At 41.3% G+C, this 17,257-nt stretch overlaps 1 protein-coding gene across 1 annotated transcript; it reads right to left on the bottom strand.

Moving 5' to 3' along the window:
- Positions 1-1,811: 1,811 nt before the first annotated feature.
- Positions 1,812-15,079, bottom strand: pgm1 (phosphoglucomutase 1). Its single transcript, XM_017721945.2, has 11 exons — positions 14,746-15,079; positions 12,669-12,831; positions 11,434-11,577; positions 11,216-11,341; positions 9,626-9,816; positions 8,161-8,315; positions 7,156-7,271; positions 5,053-5,188; positions 3,696-3,879; positions 3,153-3,287; positions 1,812-2,225 (listed from the first exon to the last, which is right to left on the bottom strand). Exons 1-11 carry the CDS (start codon positions 14,989-14,991, stop codon positions 2,136-2,138), a joined length of 1,686 nt encoding a protein of 561 aa, XP_017577434.1. The 5' UTR covers positions 14,992-15,079; the 3' UTR covers positions 1,812-2,135.
- Between the last annotated feature and the right edge of the window lie 2,178 nt (positions 15,080-17,257).

The following is a 17,257-nucleotide window of genomic DNA, read 5'->3' as shown; positions in this document are numbered from 1 at the left end:
CTTCATGGATGGCAGATCACCACCTGAAGCTCAATCCTAGCAAGACTGAGCTGATATTCATCCCTGCATCTACAGTCTTCATCATGATCTCACCGTCTCATTCAAGAACTCTCTGATTCTTCCATCTGTAGAGGCAAGAAGTCTTGGTGTGATTCTGGATGGCCAGTTATCGTTCTCGACTCACATCGTGAACCTAACTCGGTCATGCAGATATCTCCTGTACAACGTCCGTAGGATCTGACCCTTCCTCACCCGAGAGGGCACCCAGGTGCTAGTGCAGTCTCTTGTCAACTCAAGGCTTGACTACTGCAACTCGCTCTGGGCTGGTCTTCCCATGCAGGCCATCAAGCCTCTGCAACTCATCCAGAATGCGGCAGCACGGCTCGTCTTCAGTCTGCCCAAGCAAGCTTCACTGGCTTCCTGTAGCTGAACGCATCAGATTTAAAACCCTAATGCTTGCCTATAAGCCAAAAATGGACCAGCCCCTACCTACTTGATGGCAATGGTAAAATCTCAAACTGTACCATGAGCCCTTCGAGCTTTGAGTACAGCTCGGCTTGACCCACCATCCTTCAAGGCGCTTGGAAGACAAGCATCGAGACTATTCTCTGTACTGGCACCCAGGTGGTGGAACAAACTCCCACTGGCTGTCTGTACAGCAGTCTCTCGCTGTCTTCAAATGCAGACTGAAGACATCTCTTTACACAGCACTTAAATGAGCACTGAATTAAGTATGGATTGCAATATACTGTGCTCCACTTGTATATCATATTTTATTGTATTGCACTGTGTTTTGTAGTTTACTTTATTGTTGAATGCACTTTGTATTGTACTTTATTGTATTGCAAGGCGCTGCATGGCACACAGTTCTGTGTTCAACTCTGTTCCTTTTTTTCTGGGTATCTACAGTGACTTTTTGTTTCTTAGCAATATCTGAGCTCAGGACTGGCTTTCTCTTTAACCTATTACTAACTAGCAAAGATACTTTCTCTAGATAGACAAAGCACCTCTTGTAAGTCGCCCTGGATAAGAGCGTCTGCTAAATGCTGTAAATGTAAATATGCCAGTGACTGGGTTAAATCAAACATTCAGTCTGGTTTATGCTGCTCTGGTGCTAGTTTAGCTGCTCCCTCAGCATGGCCATGGTGCTTGACCAGCATACTAGCATCCAAAACACAATGTATGCTGGTTTATCTAGCAGTGAATAACACGGAATCTTCCCATGTGTGAATGAAAATCAGCAGAAAGTGAGTTAAATCTGCAGTAGCTGATTAAAATATGCCAGTAAACTATTTGGCTAAGGGAAATAAACTGGAAATTAATATGTTAACGGTAACTGTTCAGGCAACTTGAAAATTCTGAATTACTCAAAGAAATGGGCACTTAAGCCACGTGCCAGCTAGGAAGATGCCTGTGAAAGAAAGAGACCCAGAACATTACTCCACTCGTTTAGAGTTTGTGTAGATCCAGATTTTCAATAAGTCAGGTTTTTATTATTATACAGTTGTTTGACATCCCTCTAGGGCTGGTTAAGGTACACTATCTTTTCATTTGATTTAATTTGAAGCATGTCAGGCCTGAAAAAAAAAAAAACATCTCTAAGCTCTCTCAGTGGATGTGAGTATTTGTAGCAGGTAAACAAAGAACAAACCCTGCTGGTGTGGCAGAACAATCCCATAATGCCACATGGCATTAATTCCCAAGCCACGATGCAGAGTCAGAATGACAACACCATACCCACGTTATGTACAAATACTTGTTGATAGTTTTTTTTTTTTTTTTAGAAAAACAGAAGAACGATTACAATCGAAAACTGTATAACAGGTGGCTTTAATGAGTACCTTCTGTACACATCTACACACCAATATAAGTGCATATGTAAGTCCAGAATATAAGACTGTGGTTTAATACAATCTTTATCCATCTATTCACAGTAAATAAAGACTTTCTATTGCACCTACAAACACTCAAAATGTGAAATATGTTAGGGACATATGGAACAAATGGTAAACAGGGGATGATGGCAAAGGGGTGGGACATATAGGCCTGGTGATGGATCTGTAGCAAGGCAATGCTGGCCAGAGTGAAAGTAGGTCTGAACTAGATCTAGGTGGTGAATGAAGCCTGAAAAATCATTATGTGATCACAGTAGGGCCAGTGCGGCCAGTCTTCTCCTGAAGCTGAGAGATTTTCAGAGCGATGTCCACCAAAGGAGCCAACATGACCTAAACGACATAAATAGCACTGCTGTAAATACATTTTGAAGCACATCACTCTGAAACCCAGTGTACAGAAATTTAGAACAGATCCCTCTATTCAGTCTCCCCAACTTACTATAAAAACGACTTCCTGAGTTCTTTACAGCTCTGCTCTTTTCCTCCTCCTGTTTAGCTCCCCTCTACATTGGCCCTGACGCCGCAAACAGTAACTCAAGCCCAGGCATTAACTGAGGAAGGGAGACAGCTGCTGGGCCCAAAAAATAAAGCATGACCCAGTTTTGCTGTCTCCATTTAGGCTGACTGCATTTGAGGATGATTTTTAAAGACAGGTTGATAGCCCTCTGATCAGCCTGATCAGAAATAATTCTACTCAAAAGAAGATTTTCACAGACAGCACAGCCTCACCTGCTGAGCCTGTTATCAGGATTCTGCCACAGCCAATCACCACACAGCTGCGGGTGAGCAGTCACTTAAAGGGCAGACCCATCCAGGTTTCATTTTTTTAAATCAGTGTGTCTTTACCAAAGTGATTGATAGTGGGAGAGTAAACTGATTTCCAAGGAATGTTTCCTGAACTTAAATATATGATCATAAAATAATTTTACTGGGTTGAGACTCAGCCAGAAACATGACCTTATAGGCTTCCATAGTAATTCTGCAAATGTCACAATGTTGAAACATCCCATAGCAATTACTCAACAAATTATTTGCAGTGCACATGAAAACACTGTCTGGTAAAAGCTCCAATCAGGAATTAATGCGACGTGCAGCAGGTTTAATACTGTAACATGACTATTTTTTAATAACACTTAATAAAAACGACAATAGGTATGCTCATCATACTTTCTAATTTCTCTGATTCCTGATTGGAGCTACAAGGGCATATTTCCACAGAGTCAACTTGTAATTAAATGAAAACCCATGAAGGTTTACCTGTGGATCCTGATAAATTTTTTGAGGGTCCTTCTCATAACTGTCTATGTAAAGTCTGATAGTTGCACCAGCACTGCCTGTCCCACTGAGACGGAAGATGATACGAGAACCATCACTGAAGATGATGCGCAGGCCCTGGGGAAAAAAAAAAAAAAAAAAAAAGATAGGACACGGATGCCAGGAATTATGGAGAAAGTACTGGGCAGTTGTGTGAAATACAAAACTTGGAGATTAATTTCACCAAAATATTTTCAGATAAAGACCATTCTGTTCTGTTCTCCTGTTTCTCAAACACAATAAAAGATGAGAACTCTCCTTCAAAGACCATATCAAACTGTAACCAATGGCATGTGGGAGGTAAGAAATTTAGATTAAAGGACAAACTGAAAAATAACCCCTTCAACCTGTGTGACCTCATTTTTCAGAGTTTGCCCATCAATCTGTGCACTTCAAACAGAGTTCCTTAAAACAGTGTTTTTAACAGTCACAGATTTCATATTGACTGTTTACTAAATAACCACTGATGCTGTGGCTCCAGCTCACCTGTCCCTTTGAGACACTGCTGTCCACTGGATCAGTATATGCAAAGTTATCGGCTTTCTCCACCTGATAGGTCTTATCCCCTGAGGAGAACTTCTGTCCAACAAAGCCTTTATCGAACATGGTGTTTTGCAGATCAGCGATCATCTTATTAGCTGCGTCTGAATCCACCTCCTCATAGTCGTACCTACAACACAGTCACGATAAAAACCATCATGAGAACAGCTCAACTGCATTACACTTACAAAGCTATCAAGTAGGAATACAGTTAAATAATAGAGTTAAGATACAGTGGCACCAAAATGTACTTAGCCCCTTTAACCACTGGTAAACTTTAATGATGTTCTATAGGTTACTTCATGAAATGCTTAACAGAACGCTTACAAAAACACATTTAGCTCAACATCTAACTGCTGATATACTCTTAGTGTGGAGAGAGAGTAGAGAACAATTACAAACAGCTTGGAGCTGTTTTCCCTACAGCGGTGTCAGTGAGCTTGCATTCACTGATGGGGTCATGAACGCAGAACTGTAGAGACATTTTGGATGTAAGCTTGCAGAAGTCTGCAAAAAAACCGATCAAATGATAATAATCTGAAACACACCAGCTGCCTTTTGAAAACTCTGCCAAAAAGAAAATTGCAGTTTTGGAATAGTCTGCCGGTCTGTCTGAAATAAAGGCCTCTTGGTTTGACATTATTTCCTAAAACAATGAACTTTTTAAATCAGGTTTGGGGTCACTGTAAATGATGACAAAAAGGTGATATTAAAACGATGTAATTCAAATTTTCACATTCACAGATCATTTGAAGCATTAGTAAACTGCTGGGAGTATCACATGATCACAATGAAACAAATGTAAGAACTTTGCCAAATGGATATATCTTTTTTTTATGTAACTATGTGATTGTTATTACATAATTGTAAATAGTAACTAATACCTAGACTATACTTTAGGCTTAAGTGTCAGAACAAGCAGTAATTTATTTATCCATAGCCTGTATTATTGATATTTTCATTTCACCTTTATTTTATTTTATTAACATTATTTTATTTTTATTTATCTTCCAAATTTCTTTTATTCATTCAATTTTAACTTGATTTAATTGTGACATATTGTAAGCTGCTACATGTATAAAAATTTGAAAATGAAAACTGCTCCATGAATAAAGTTATTTTATTACTATTTTCAGCAAGTACTATGGCACAATCTCCAAAGCCCATTTACCACCACCACCAGAGGGCAGTCAAACTACAGTACTAAAGTACTGTATAAAGTGCACTTCATTTTACACTTGCATTATTCTAACCCAGCCTATTTAAATGATAATGTATAAACTGTTGACTCTGGATCAGTCACCTGGTGAAGAAGTTCCTGCCAAACTTCTGCCAATGGTCTTTCATGATGTCCTCCACACTCTGTTTACGAGTGGCCAGAATCGATAGCCAGGCGAGTACAGCCCAAAGGCCATCTTTCTCCCGGATATGATCAGAGCCTAACAGACGAAAGACACTGTAAGAGGCAGGAAAACACTACAGGGCACAATGCACAGCCTTCAACTCACAACAGCTGCCCTGGAAGAAAACAAAAGAGAGAACACTTGGCCTTGTATTATGCTCCGCAAACTAAACACCACACATATAGCAGACTGTATAAATTAGGGGTGGGAACCTTCAGGCACCTCACGATTCGATTATGATTGCGATTCGGAGGGCTGTGATGCGATTATGAAACGATTATAGATGCATCTTTTCTTTTTCTATACAGGATTTCTACTCTCCTTTTAAAACAGTCCACAATTAATTAACTTCTAATATCTTTTATTAACAAACCAAATGGAAGTGGTTTGGTAAGTAAACTGGAAGGCTCTCATTTACTGCGCATGTTTGGAGCACATTCCACGCTGCTGCCATTCATCTGTGATATGATGCACAGTTACGGTCACATAAGATCTCAGCTCTTAAGCGTGCAACATAGCACGAAAGCCCTGGTTCTCAACGATGGGAACGGACGAAAGTCCTTGGCAATAAAAGTTGTGACAGTTGTTCACTAGTTCCCTTCGTCCTGTCTGAGCTGGGTGGAAGCTTTGACATCACTTGCTCGATGGTCCTCTGGTTGGCAGAAAGTACAACCGGGCGGAAAACGAAATATGGTTTTCCCTTTCAGCTCCACAGAAGCCAAAATGCTTCCATACGCTAACTCAAGGGTGGGCAAACTGCAGTGATTTACTGACCAAACAGAGTTTTAACAAAGCAAATGGTTTTAAATGCTGGAGTTAATGTGGCGTATAACCGCTAGTTCACCTAGCAAGTAGCTAACGAAAAAAGGCAAAGAGAAAGATTTGAGATGAACATCCATAATTTGGAGACAAATGTATGTTTATAATCGCTCCTGTTTTCCTGCTACGTTTAGTCTGCAACAAGGAACAGTTAAACACTAAAAAATATGAAGCCGAAGTCGCTTCTCATTCACCAGCTTGTTTAAATCGACCCGTTCCACCTTAAATGGTGCAGCAGTTACATTCTGGCACCTCAGGCACCATTTAAGGTGGAACGGGAAAATTCGAACAAGAAGCTGGCGAATGAGAAGCGACTTTAGCCTCGTAAAATGTAACCTAGAACATTGAGAGGCATTTTACAGTAAACTGTTTACTTTTGTGGGAAAGTTTCCAGCTGGTGATGCGAGAAAAGCGGCTACAGCTGAGCTAAAGCCTAAAGCAGAGCAAAGTAAGTCTGTGTTTTTGTTTGTATTGGATTTTTAGCCTGTACTAGCACATTAGCACGTGCCGAGACACATACAACAAAGATGGTAAAATGGACTCAAAATGCTGGGGTCTCAAGGTGGTTTATGTTTTTTTGAAGAAGAAGAAACAAAATGCCTCTGATTAACATCTGGGCTGCGACCCCTGCACTAGCTTTTAATGCAGTGTGCCACCAAGGACTGTCCAGGCGCTGCACTTCCGTGCTTTGCAAAGTTCCACCTTTTGTGTTCTGTCAAAATTGTTATCAATTAAAATTTAGAAAATTTGTGAATCGATTCATAATTGTGCACATCCGCATCGCGATGCATCCAAGAATCGATTTTCCCCCCACCCCCAGTATAAATACTACATATAATCTACATATGATACATGCACACCCAATAACATACCTTTGCACATTTTAATACACAATTGCAGTTTATTTGATGGATTTAACGTATGAAAAAATAATCCGATATAAGAATGTGCCTTCACACAGAAAACACTTTGTTTTATGTTAAACTCATGAACTCATAATTCATTTAAAATAAATAGAAAGTGAAAAATTCCTTATTTATCTTTTTTACTAGAAATACAACTAAACAATTTGACTACGCCACTCGTATGCATATGGCTGTATATACGACATCCAAAACTTAAAACATGCTTAAATATTACAATATATTGCTGAATAGATTTGCAGCTGCTGCTGGTTCACTCACCAGTGCCAAAGCTTTCCTCTCCACACAGAGACAGTTTGCCAGCATCCATAAGGTTCCCAAAGAACTTCCAGCCTGTAGGTGTTTCATACAGCTCCATTTTCAGAGCTTTGGCAACACTGTCAAAGCACAAACACAAACCATGTACGGTGTCATATGTATGCTCATACATACCAATGTATACTTTATGGCCAAAAGTATGTGGACACATTTCCTACTTATTCATTAAGGTGTTTTATCCACAGTTGTTGCTAACAGATATATAAAATCATAGCCATGCAATCTCCATTGATGAACACTGGCAGTGGAATGGGTCACAGTGAAGAGCTCAGTGACTTTAAAAGAGGCACCGTCATAGGATGCTACCTTTACCATGAGTCAGTTCATTTCTGTCCTGGTCAACTGTAAGTGCTATTATTGTCAGACAACAGGTCAGCCACGAAGCAGCAGACCACGCAAACTCACAGAGCAGGGCCACTATGTGCTGAAGCACGTTGTGAATAAAAATCATCTGTTCTCTGTTGCATCTCTCACTACAGAGTTACAAACTGTCTCTGGAAGAAATAGCAGTGAAAGTACTGTCAGGAGCTTCATAAAATGGGTTTTCAAGGCCAAGCAGCTGCATACAAGCTCACAATCACAAGCACAATGCCAAGTATCAGCTGGACTGATGTAAAGCACACCGCCACTGGACTCTGGAGTAGTGGAAACACATTCTCTACAATAATAAATCACACTTCACTATCTGTCAATACCCTGTAGCATCTGTTCTCTATTTTTCAGTCATGTTGTGTAGGACCGAACTATTTAGAGAAAGTATGAATTGTTATGAGCAGTTATGAAAAGTATGAGTTGTGGTTATGACTTCACATACTTCACATCATGTACGTGTTCGGCTGCTTTTGAAAATGGCATTCTTTCAAAAGAAAACTTTCATATAAAATGAATTAATCTTTCACAACCTAAGGGCTCAGAATGAAACAATATAGTAATGTGGGTTGGGCTTACTTGTCTAGAGCACCACTGGTGGGCATACTGCGAGCCAGTCCTTTAACACCGGTCTTCTGGAAGTATGGGATGCAGGTGATGTTAGCACCAATCACTGCTACAGAGTCAGAGGGGTTTACGAAGAATCCATGCTTACCCAAAATCATGTTACGGTCCTAGAGCAAAAGTACAGGGGGGCGCGATGAGGGTCCGATACTGAGGTGGCACAAATACATACTAAAGGTAAATATTCTACTGTGCTACGGCATGCTGGGGTGTCTGATAACACTGTAGAGGTGATTTTTTGATACAGGGATAACCAGGAAATAGAGAGAATGGTGGCATTTATGACTTAAAATTATGAGGAATTTTTAAAAGACCCAGTTAGCACAACTAGTGGATTCAAAATGGCAAGTTAAGTATAAACCTTTTACGACATACTGTGAATTTCCCCGCTGTTGTGAATTTCCCCGCTGTGGGACTAATAAAGGATTATCTTATCTTATCTTATCTTCATTCAGGAGCTAATTAACTCAAAGCGCAACAGCCCTTAAAAAACAGCACAGCCTTTAATGACGCCCCAACCTCTCTGTGCCTGATTTGTATGATGTGGAAACAAGTGGAGACTTAAGAGCAAATGATGAATCAGCAGTGCTGCGTGCAATGAAGTGCTAACCTACCAGCACTTCATTTCATATCATTTACATGAAACATGATCTAATTCATGCAGATGTTTCTGAGCCAATGGTTATTTTCATAGGCAGACTTTGAGCTCGATTACTGGGGACACTGCTCCCCCTAATGAGCAAACTTTATAGTGTACAATAATTGGAAAGAATAAAATGTGAAGCAAACAAAGTGTCTTTTTTTTTTTTAAGATACCTGAATGACTGCCTAGCCTGATTAAATAAAAATAAAATTAAATACAGTGTATAATATGCTCTTGCACTGATAATATATTCTTTATTTTGGGGCTATGTCAGTGGTATAAAACAAGACAGTGTAATATGTCTTTTTATAGCACATGGAATATTTGCTGAATTTATAATAATGTGCAAAATAATTACATCAACTTTTGTACTGTTTTGCCGTGCATACGAATTTCTAGTAAATTTACACACACTCCTAACAGACATGAGTTTAATCATTGAAAAACACCAAAAATTAAATGATTTTAAAAAATGGTCAGTGAAATTTGCATCTGCTAATTTAAGAATCAGATTTGAAAATACTATGATGAATATAGGGAAACATGTCTGTCCAATCTATCCCTGGCCCAAAAACACTTTTTCAGAGCACACCCATCTGGATATTGTTGCTGTCAGAACAAAACCTTGTATCTTCACTTTTGGAATTTATTTTTTTTTACATAATTTCAATACGGCGGCTGCCGTGTAGTTATTTTTGGAGAAACAAGGTTTTGTGATGACAGCGATGATTTAAATAATGGAAGAATCACTGATTAATAGGGACTGAAAACACTTACACCATCACCATCGAAAGCTGCTCCAAAGTCATATTCACCTCCCTTCATAGTGTTGACCAGGTCGGCAGCGTAGGTCAGGTTAGGGTCAGGGTGGTGACCCCCAAAGTCCTCAGAAGGGACACAGTTTACAGCAGAGTTGGCAGGGGCACCCAACTCCTCACACACAATTTTCTTCACATAGGGGCCCACCACTAATGATGAGAGAATTTAGAAAAGCAGTTGTCATAAACGTCCATAAAGTCCATTTCTCGCACCCAGGGGTGGAAAAAGTACAAAGAAATAATGCTTAGGTGAAAGTATGAGTACTGTGTCAAAGTCTTAGTTAAGCCAAAAACAAACGAGTGTAACTTAGCAAGTAAATTTCAAACCTACTCAAGTGCATAAAAATGAAAAAGTAAACGTTTTAACAAATAAATTAAAGTTTCTATTTTCTGGTGTGATGCGGTAGCATGTAGTCAGTGACTGATTGGCGGTACTAGTGTTCACACAAATTAGCACGGTTGTGGACAGACCAATTTACACAGATGAATCTGGTTGGTTGTTTTGATAAAAATAATAAATTCATATGCTGACTCTACTGATCGGCAGAAGAAAAAGGAAAATTTAATGGCCTTTGAAATTTGTTACTAGGGATCCACCGAGACCAGCACTGGCCCAAAATTCCCATATCCAATATTTTTTGTGTACATATTTCCTGCTGCCAATACATAAACATGTATAAAGAATATATAAAGAAATTGAGACTAGATCCCCCAGGATTAGCATTACACAGAGATGTAACATTTATTTTTATAGAGTTACTAATGTGTAGCCCAGCATCACCTAAACAATAAATATAATCATCAAATATCAGTTTGAAATATCAGTTAAATCTAGACATCTGTTGGATGCTGATATATATTGCAAACGCAAACATCTGTTTAGGATTCTGATATTGTGTATCCTGACTTGAAACAAGAAACTTAAAATTTAAGAAGTAAAAAGTCTGTTTTATCTCAAGGAAATATTAACTTAGTAAAGTACAAATTGTCCTGAATTACATGGCTTAGTTCTGGGGACTCACTGCCCTGAACAGTTTCAGGCTGCTCCTGATCCAACATGCCTGATCCAACTCTTCAGCCAGCTGCTTATCAATCCCTTCATGAATCTGACCATGCGTGCTGACCAAATTGTGGGGGGGGGGGGGGGGGTTTGGAGCTGAAGCTCCTGTTCTAAATGAGATCTTATTTGACTTAAAATCAAAATATGCACATGTATGGAAAATTTAGCATGTGAAAGGAATGCTGTGCAAATCCTGTTACAAATATGGCTTTTCATCATTCAGTATGTTTCCACACAGGGGAAGAGGGAGACATGTACCTCAGAAACACTGCGAGTGCATTGATACCGTACGTTTGCTGGAAATATTACAGCTAAGCTTGATTTCAACAGCTGTTTCCTTCCCTGGGCTAAACCAGTTGGAAAAGACTACTGAAAAGCTATTATGTTTTTCTCTTCTCAGACTATTAGAGCTTTGAGGGCACGTAATAACAGTGTAGATAATTACAACACAGTTAAACAGCTTAATACTTTAACCATTTGAGTCCTCACCTCCGTGCATTGCATCTAACCGGACATTGATGTGATTGGGTCCGGAGAGTAACTTCTTCAGGGCAGCAAAGTCAAAGATGTCTCTGAGCATCTCTGCATAGGACGCCACCGAGTCCACAATCTCCACTACAGCAAGACCATTGGGATAATGATTAGACAATAACCAAGAACAGCTCGGACATGTGATATGTAACTGGAGAAAGACAAGGACAAAGCACCTGTGAAGGGCTTGAAAGTGTCCACCTCAAAGGTCTGTTTGCCAATGGTGGACAAATCCACTTTGAGCTCTGGGCAGATATGATACTCTTGGAGGCCTTTGCTGATCTGGAAGATTTTATCAGTGATGCCCTCTGGCGCAGGCCCTGGAGAAGGCAAATTTGGAGGGTTAGAATTTGTGGTCACATAATTTTTTCATATGGTAGGAAAAGGTATGGAGTTTGGTGCAGGTAAAATCCCTGAGGATGTGCTCAAGACTGCATGTATCAGTAACACATTAACTGACATATTAACATAGTGACTCTTTTTCTTGCTCTAACCAGCTTCATAGTGGTGAACTGCCTGGATAGAAAGTTGCAAATTTGAGGTTCAGAAGCCCTGGCAATGCCATGCACTGTTGCTCTAACAGACCATGCTTTAGCTGGATGGGAGGTGTGTTACACTTCTTCTCTCCCGCTGACATAAACGATGCACTTGACAAACAGAGCATGAGAACGGTTCACCACCCTACAGTTCACCACTGGCTACAGTCAGCAACTGTAAACATCCAAAGTGCACATATGTAGTTGGTGTGCCTGATAAAAAGCTCAGTGAGAGGAGGAGCAAAATAGGTGTATCTAATAAACTGTTACACAACAATTAGTTTTGACCACCCAATCAGATGTGTACTCCAGTTGTGAAAAAATAGGCTGTTGTATCAGATGTTAGCCATTTTTTACAGTAGCATCATTCTACTGATCATCAGAAATAATGTTTGAAACAATGTTTGGGGCTTCTGTGATTTTTTGTAAACAAACAAACAAACAAACAAACAAGCAAACCTGTTGCATACAGTAAATACAGCACTTGAGGCCATGCGTTTATATACACTGACCAAATCATAGCCATATTCATTGAGACACATTCCCTCCTGAGTTTTATTGCTTGAACAACTCAGTGTATAATGGTACAGATTATTATTGCTCCATCATTATGCTGTGGTTTTAGGAAACCATAATTCTGCAACAATACTTGCTCAAGGCAATTTGAGACTAGGTTACCACAAACACCAAATTAGAGAACCAAATTAAACCAAATGTTTCGTTGAGAAGACTACTACGACGTGTCACAACAAAAGTATTTGGTTTTTGGACATGACTTGGACATGACTCAATTCTTTGAGAAAAAGAACTGTTTTTAATTGTAACTTTGATTGCCTACTAAGCAACTTCATATTTCACCATTCAATAACTTGTACCTCCACTGGAGATGTTATACTTGATGCCAAAGTCTCCATTGGGGCCACCAGGGTTGTGGCTGGCTGTCAAAATGATCCCGCCAATGGCTTTTAATTTGCGGATCACGCAGGAAACTGCAGGTGTGGACATGATGCCATCCTGACCAATCACCAGTCGGCCAATCTGAGAGAGAAAGGTTCAGAGTCATCAACAGTGAAGTTCAGGCATGACGCCTGGGCCTCATATGATCGTAATAACATGCACATGAACAACACTGAAAAGATGCATTAAATTGCCCTTGAAATGCGAATACTATGAACTGTCAATGAGTCAGATGTATGACTTACACTCTCTGGGCCTTACTTTCATTTGTATGCTCTAAAACACAAAACCCAAAGCAGACAAATTGATATAAAAGGCCCATGTCAAATTTGGGATACAATAACAAAACTATGTAGTTTGTCTGGGGTTTGGCTTAAAGCATTAAAAAGTTTTGCACATAACATTTTACATTAACATTTAACATTACCACAAGGATATTTCTCTGCTATTCTTGCTTTGCACTTTTTCCTATTAACTGTCCAATATGTTTTGCACACCCAAATCACTATTTTCAGCCAACACCCTGTCGCATTTGGTGTTAAAACATCAGAATTTCTCTATAATTAAACATTTAAGATGTGAACAAAGTCAGTCACCGTGGTTAGACGTGAAATGCTCCATGCTAAAGAATCGTACTGAGTCAGAACATTTCAGAGTGGTGGTGATAGGAACCAGATGTCCGAACTGTTTAATGCCTCTAAAAGCTACATAGCAGAGTTGTCAAACTATATGGTTATGAACCCTCTGTCTAATGCCTCATACAATATTTTAGGATCATTTTAAGCTAAGCTTTTAACCTCAAGCTCTTTTTTTCCATTTATTCGTAGTGGGGAGGTTATGTGCAGGGTGTTATGGTGTGGCTGGTATAGTGTAGTGGGTACACCTCTGCCTTCTGCGCTGTACACTGGGGTTCAATGACCCACCTAAGTAACCACCCTACACCCTACACCAATAAGAGTCCTTGGGCCAGACTCCCAACACTGCCTTCACCTCCCTATGTAAAATAATCAAACTGCAAGCCGCTCTGCATAAGAGCGTCAGCCAAATGGCGTAAATCAAATGTTATAAAGCAAAACTGTCTCCAAAGAAATCTTACCGGTGTTTCAACATTACACAAAACTCAGAAGACACCTGTAGGTTGAAAGGTGCTTTTGGACTGTAAATAAAACAGTTGGGTTGTAGACATGGCAGCCCCTGGCTCCTATCACCACCGCCATATATAAATGAAAGTCAGTCTACGACGAACCGTTTCACACCAAACCACTCTGAATTACTTTCTCTACAGCTCCACGACTCAACTACGCAAAATTTCGAAAATTCGGCGGCCTTCCCCTTTAGGTCTAGACTCGGACTAAACCGCAGTGTAGCTGACGCTTCACTAAAATCACAGGCTGCGGTTTAGTCCTGGATCTGAAGAAACGGTCCGAAGGATTTAGACGCGCTTTAATAAAGGAGACAAGCGGCGTATCAGTGATGACGCAGAGCTCAGAGTGCGCGGTTCTCTCTGCGGCGTATCAGACACGTCTACTGTAGAGCCGCGTGCCAGCACGCACGCGCCTCCTCGCGCAGTCTCAGTTCGCGCGCGGTCACCCAGTACGGAAGCACGAGCGCCGCCTCCCTGCGCCTCTCCAGCCGCTGAGTGGAGCGAGAAATCAGACAGCGGCTGAAATGTCAAAGGTGTGCCCCTCTGTGTGGAGACCTCTCCGGAACGGCCACCCTAAAGATCACGGGGGTCATCTGGCGCAGCCGTAACGGAGCTGTGCCCACCACCCCGCCCCCACCACCGTGTGGATTCATCCTTCAGCGCTTTAAGAGGATGACCGCCTGCTCGCGTGCACCGGGCACGACGACGCCTTGCAAACACCCCCTGAACGTTGCGAAAGGGGCTCTTGTGGCCCCTGCGCAGCAGAGCGGCTCTGCATTCACGCTAAGCCGAGTTCAGAGTCTGACTGACGAAGCAGTGAGAATGAACCGAGTGCACCCAAAGCTACTGACCCCATTGGCCGCAGCAATCTGGACGATGAGCTGAATGGCATCCTTCATGAAGAAGCGGCCGTCTCCTCCCACCACCAGGCTGCCCTCCTGCCTCTGAGAGGGCTCGGTGGTGGAAATAATGCTCTGGATGAAGTTCTCGGCATAATGCTGATTCTGCTGGAACACGGTCACTCTCTTCCTCAGGCCGCTGGTTCCAGGCTTTTGGTCAGTGTAAGGCTTGGTCTTGACCACGGTGATTTTCACCATTTTGCCCGAGCAGCTCGCCTGTGTGATCCGTGTTCGCAGCGGGATGTGGGCCGTGTCACCTCCCAACACACACACATACACACACTGCCCTCTTCTGTTACGAACCAGTTAGCCACACCCACTGCAACATTTAAAGGGAACGCACAGACCTCTCTGCTGGGACAAGACACGGTGGTATTGAAGGGCATGTGAATATTTAATGAGGTCTGGTTTAGTCGTTCTCCTTCTCAAAGACCCTATATAGAGTAGACTTTGTAATCCAGTGTACATAAAATAAACCGCGTTATAAAATGTTATGTAATCTAATGAAATGTGCAAAATTGCACTGTCCTTGTTTTTTATTTGTTGAGAATTGGTGGACCATCAAAATATAACATTAAACAGTCTGTTTACTTCAGTGGTTCTGAAACTGGGGTGCTAAGGGGGCCACAGAAAAGTTCAGAAGTTGTGTCTTGAGTTAGTTATGTCATTTTTAAATTTGCTTTAGCCACTTCTAAATAGTGCTGCTTGTTTAAGAAGGTATTCAAATTGAACGTAAGTGCCAGCCAATCATAGGTCACCCACTCAGTGAATCAGTGACAGCCACAAAAAACGACAAGGTTCTGTTTAGACACGGTCCTCGTTATATTAAATGAAATAAATGACCGGAGGACAGGGTGGAGCAAGTGGGCCTCAAACTAAAAATGTTTGAGACCGGCTGGTTTAATTGGCTGTTGTGGTCTAAAACTGGCCTGCACTCGAGGCCTACTAGAAGCCAGTGATGAGTTTGATTACTGCGTTCATTCTGAGCTGGACTTCATTTAAACAAGGACGTAGTTATGATGCAATGTTTGCACACTCACCATGCTGCGCTTTCACAAGTGTAGGCCAAAAGGCAAGCAGTTGCAGTTAGCACATGCTGTTTAAATATTGATAAATGCTGGCTTGAACATAAACCATGTTTGTTCAGTGGACACATGAATGATGTTTTCCAAAATCCCTGATTACCTTCTTTTTTTACCGAATGATGTGATCTTAACAGAGTTGTGAACAATAGGGACAAGCTGGTGCCTCTGTGTTGCACAGAAGTGGAAGAGAGACCTCCTCCTTTTTCAATACTCTAATAATGTGCCATGTGACATTTACTGGCCTGGTCTACAGTTACAGTAGAGAAAGTCAAAGGGCAAAAGAATTGGCAGAGGGGTATAAATAGAAGGTCAAGTCTGCATGTGGTATTAAAGGCTGAGGGTGAATGGGCAGTAGGCCTGTGTGTCTGTGTGTAGCTGGAATGTGTATGAGTGACAGATTTTGTGTTATATACATACAGACTATAGACTATGGCCAGTACATATCGTTCACAGAACAGAATACAGTATAGGCATAAATATTCATAATATAGTTTCTGACTATTTTACTCATAACAATAGCTGAGCCCTTCTGTGTGTCATATAGAAGAATTTTAGAAAGGTTTATAAAGAGAAGAACAATTTAACCCTGCAAAGAACCAAAGTTTGAACACCCCTGGTCAAATCACGTTTCATTGATTTTCTAAGTGAAGATAAGTTATCGTTATCCTCTACAGAGAACACACCTAAATATGGAATTTTTCTGTACATTTTTTGTGCTGAATTACATATTGGGGAGAAAATATAGCTCAGGCCACATGTTTTCAAAAATAAACTTATTTTGATTATGAAAACGTGCAGGAGGATGTTTTCTGTAGATGACGCTTAAATTTAACATGTCATTTGACCAGGGTGGCACAGTGGCGCAGTGGGTAGCTCTGTTGCCTCACAGCAAGAAGTGCTTGAGATTGATTCTTGGCCGGGCAACCAGGGTCCTGTCTCTGTGGAGTTTGCATGTTCAATTGCTCCTAGGTGTGTGTGTGTGTGTGTGTGTGTGTATATGTCTGCCCTGTGAAGGACTGGTGACTTGTCCAGGGCATTTCATGCCTTCCACATTGACTACAGGGATAGGCTCCAGCGCCCCTGTGACCGAGAAAGGTAAGCGGCTTAGAAAGTGTGTGTGTGTATTTAATTTGACCAAAACATTTGCACACAATGAGCGGCACGGTGACGCGGCAGGTAGCGCTGTCGCCTCAAAGCAAGGAGGGCCTGGGTTCGATTCCCCGGCTGGGCGACCAGGGTCCTCTCTGTGTGGAGTTTGCATGTTCTCCCCGTGTCTGCATGGGTTTCCTCCGGGTTCTCTGGTTTCCACCCACATGCGGTCATGGGCTGACGACCTGTCCAGGGTGTATCCTGCCTTCCGCCCAACGACTGCTGGGATA

The sequence above is a fragment of the Pygocentrus nattereri genome, chromosome 26, assembly GCF_015220715.1.
Source record: "Pygocentrus nattereri isolate fPygNat1 chromosome 26, fPygNat1.pri, whole genome shotgun sequence".
Classification (NCBI taxonomy): Eukaryota; Metazoa; Chordata; class Actinopteri; order Characiformes; family Serrasalmidae; genus Pygocentrus; species Pygocentrus nattereri.
The sequence above is the reverse complement of the archived record's forward strand: the minus strand, read 5'-3'. Positions and strand labels throughout refer to the sequence as shown.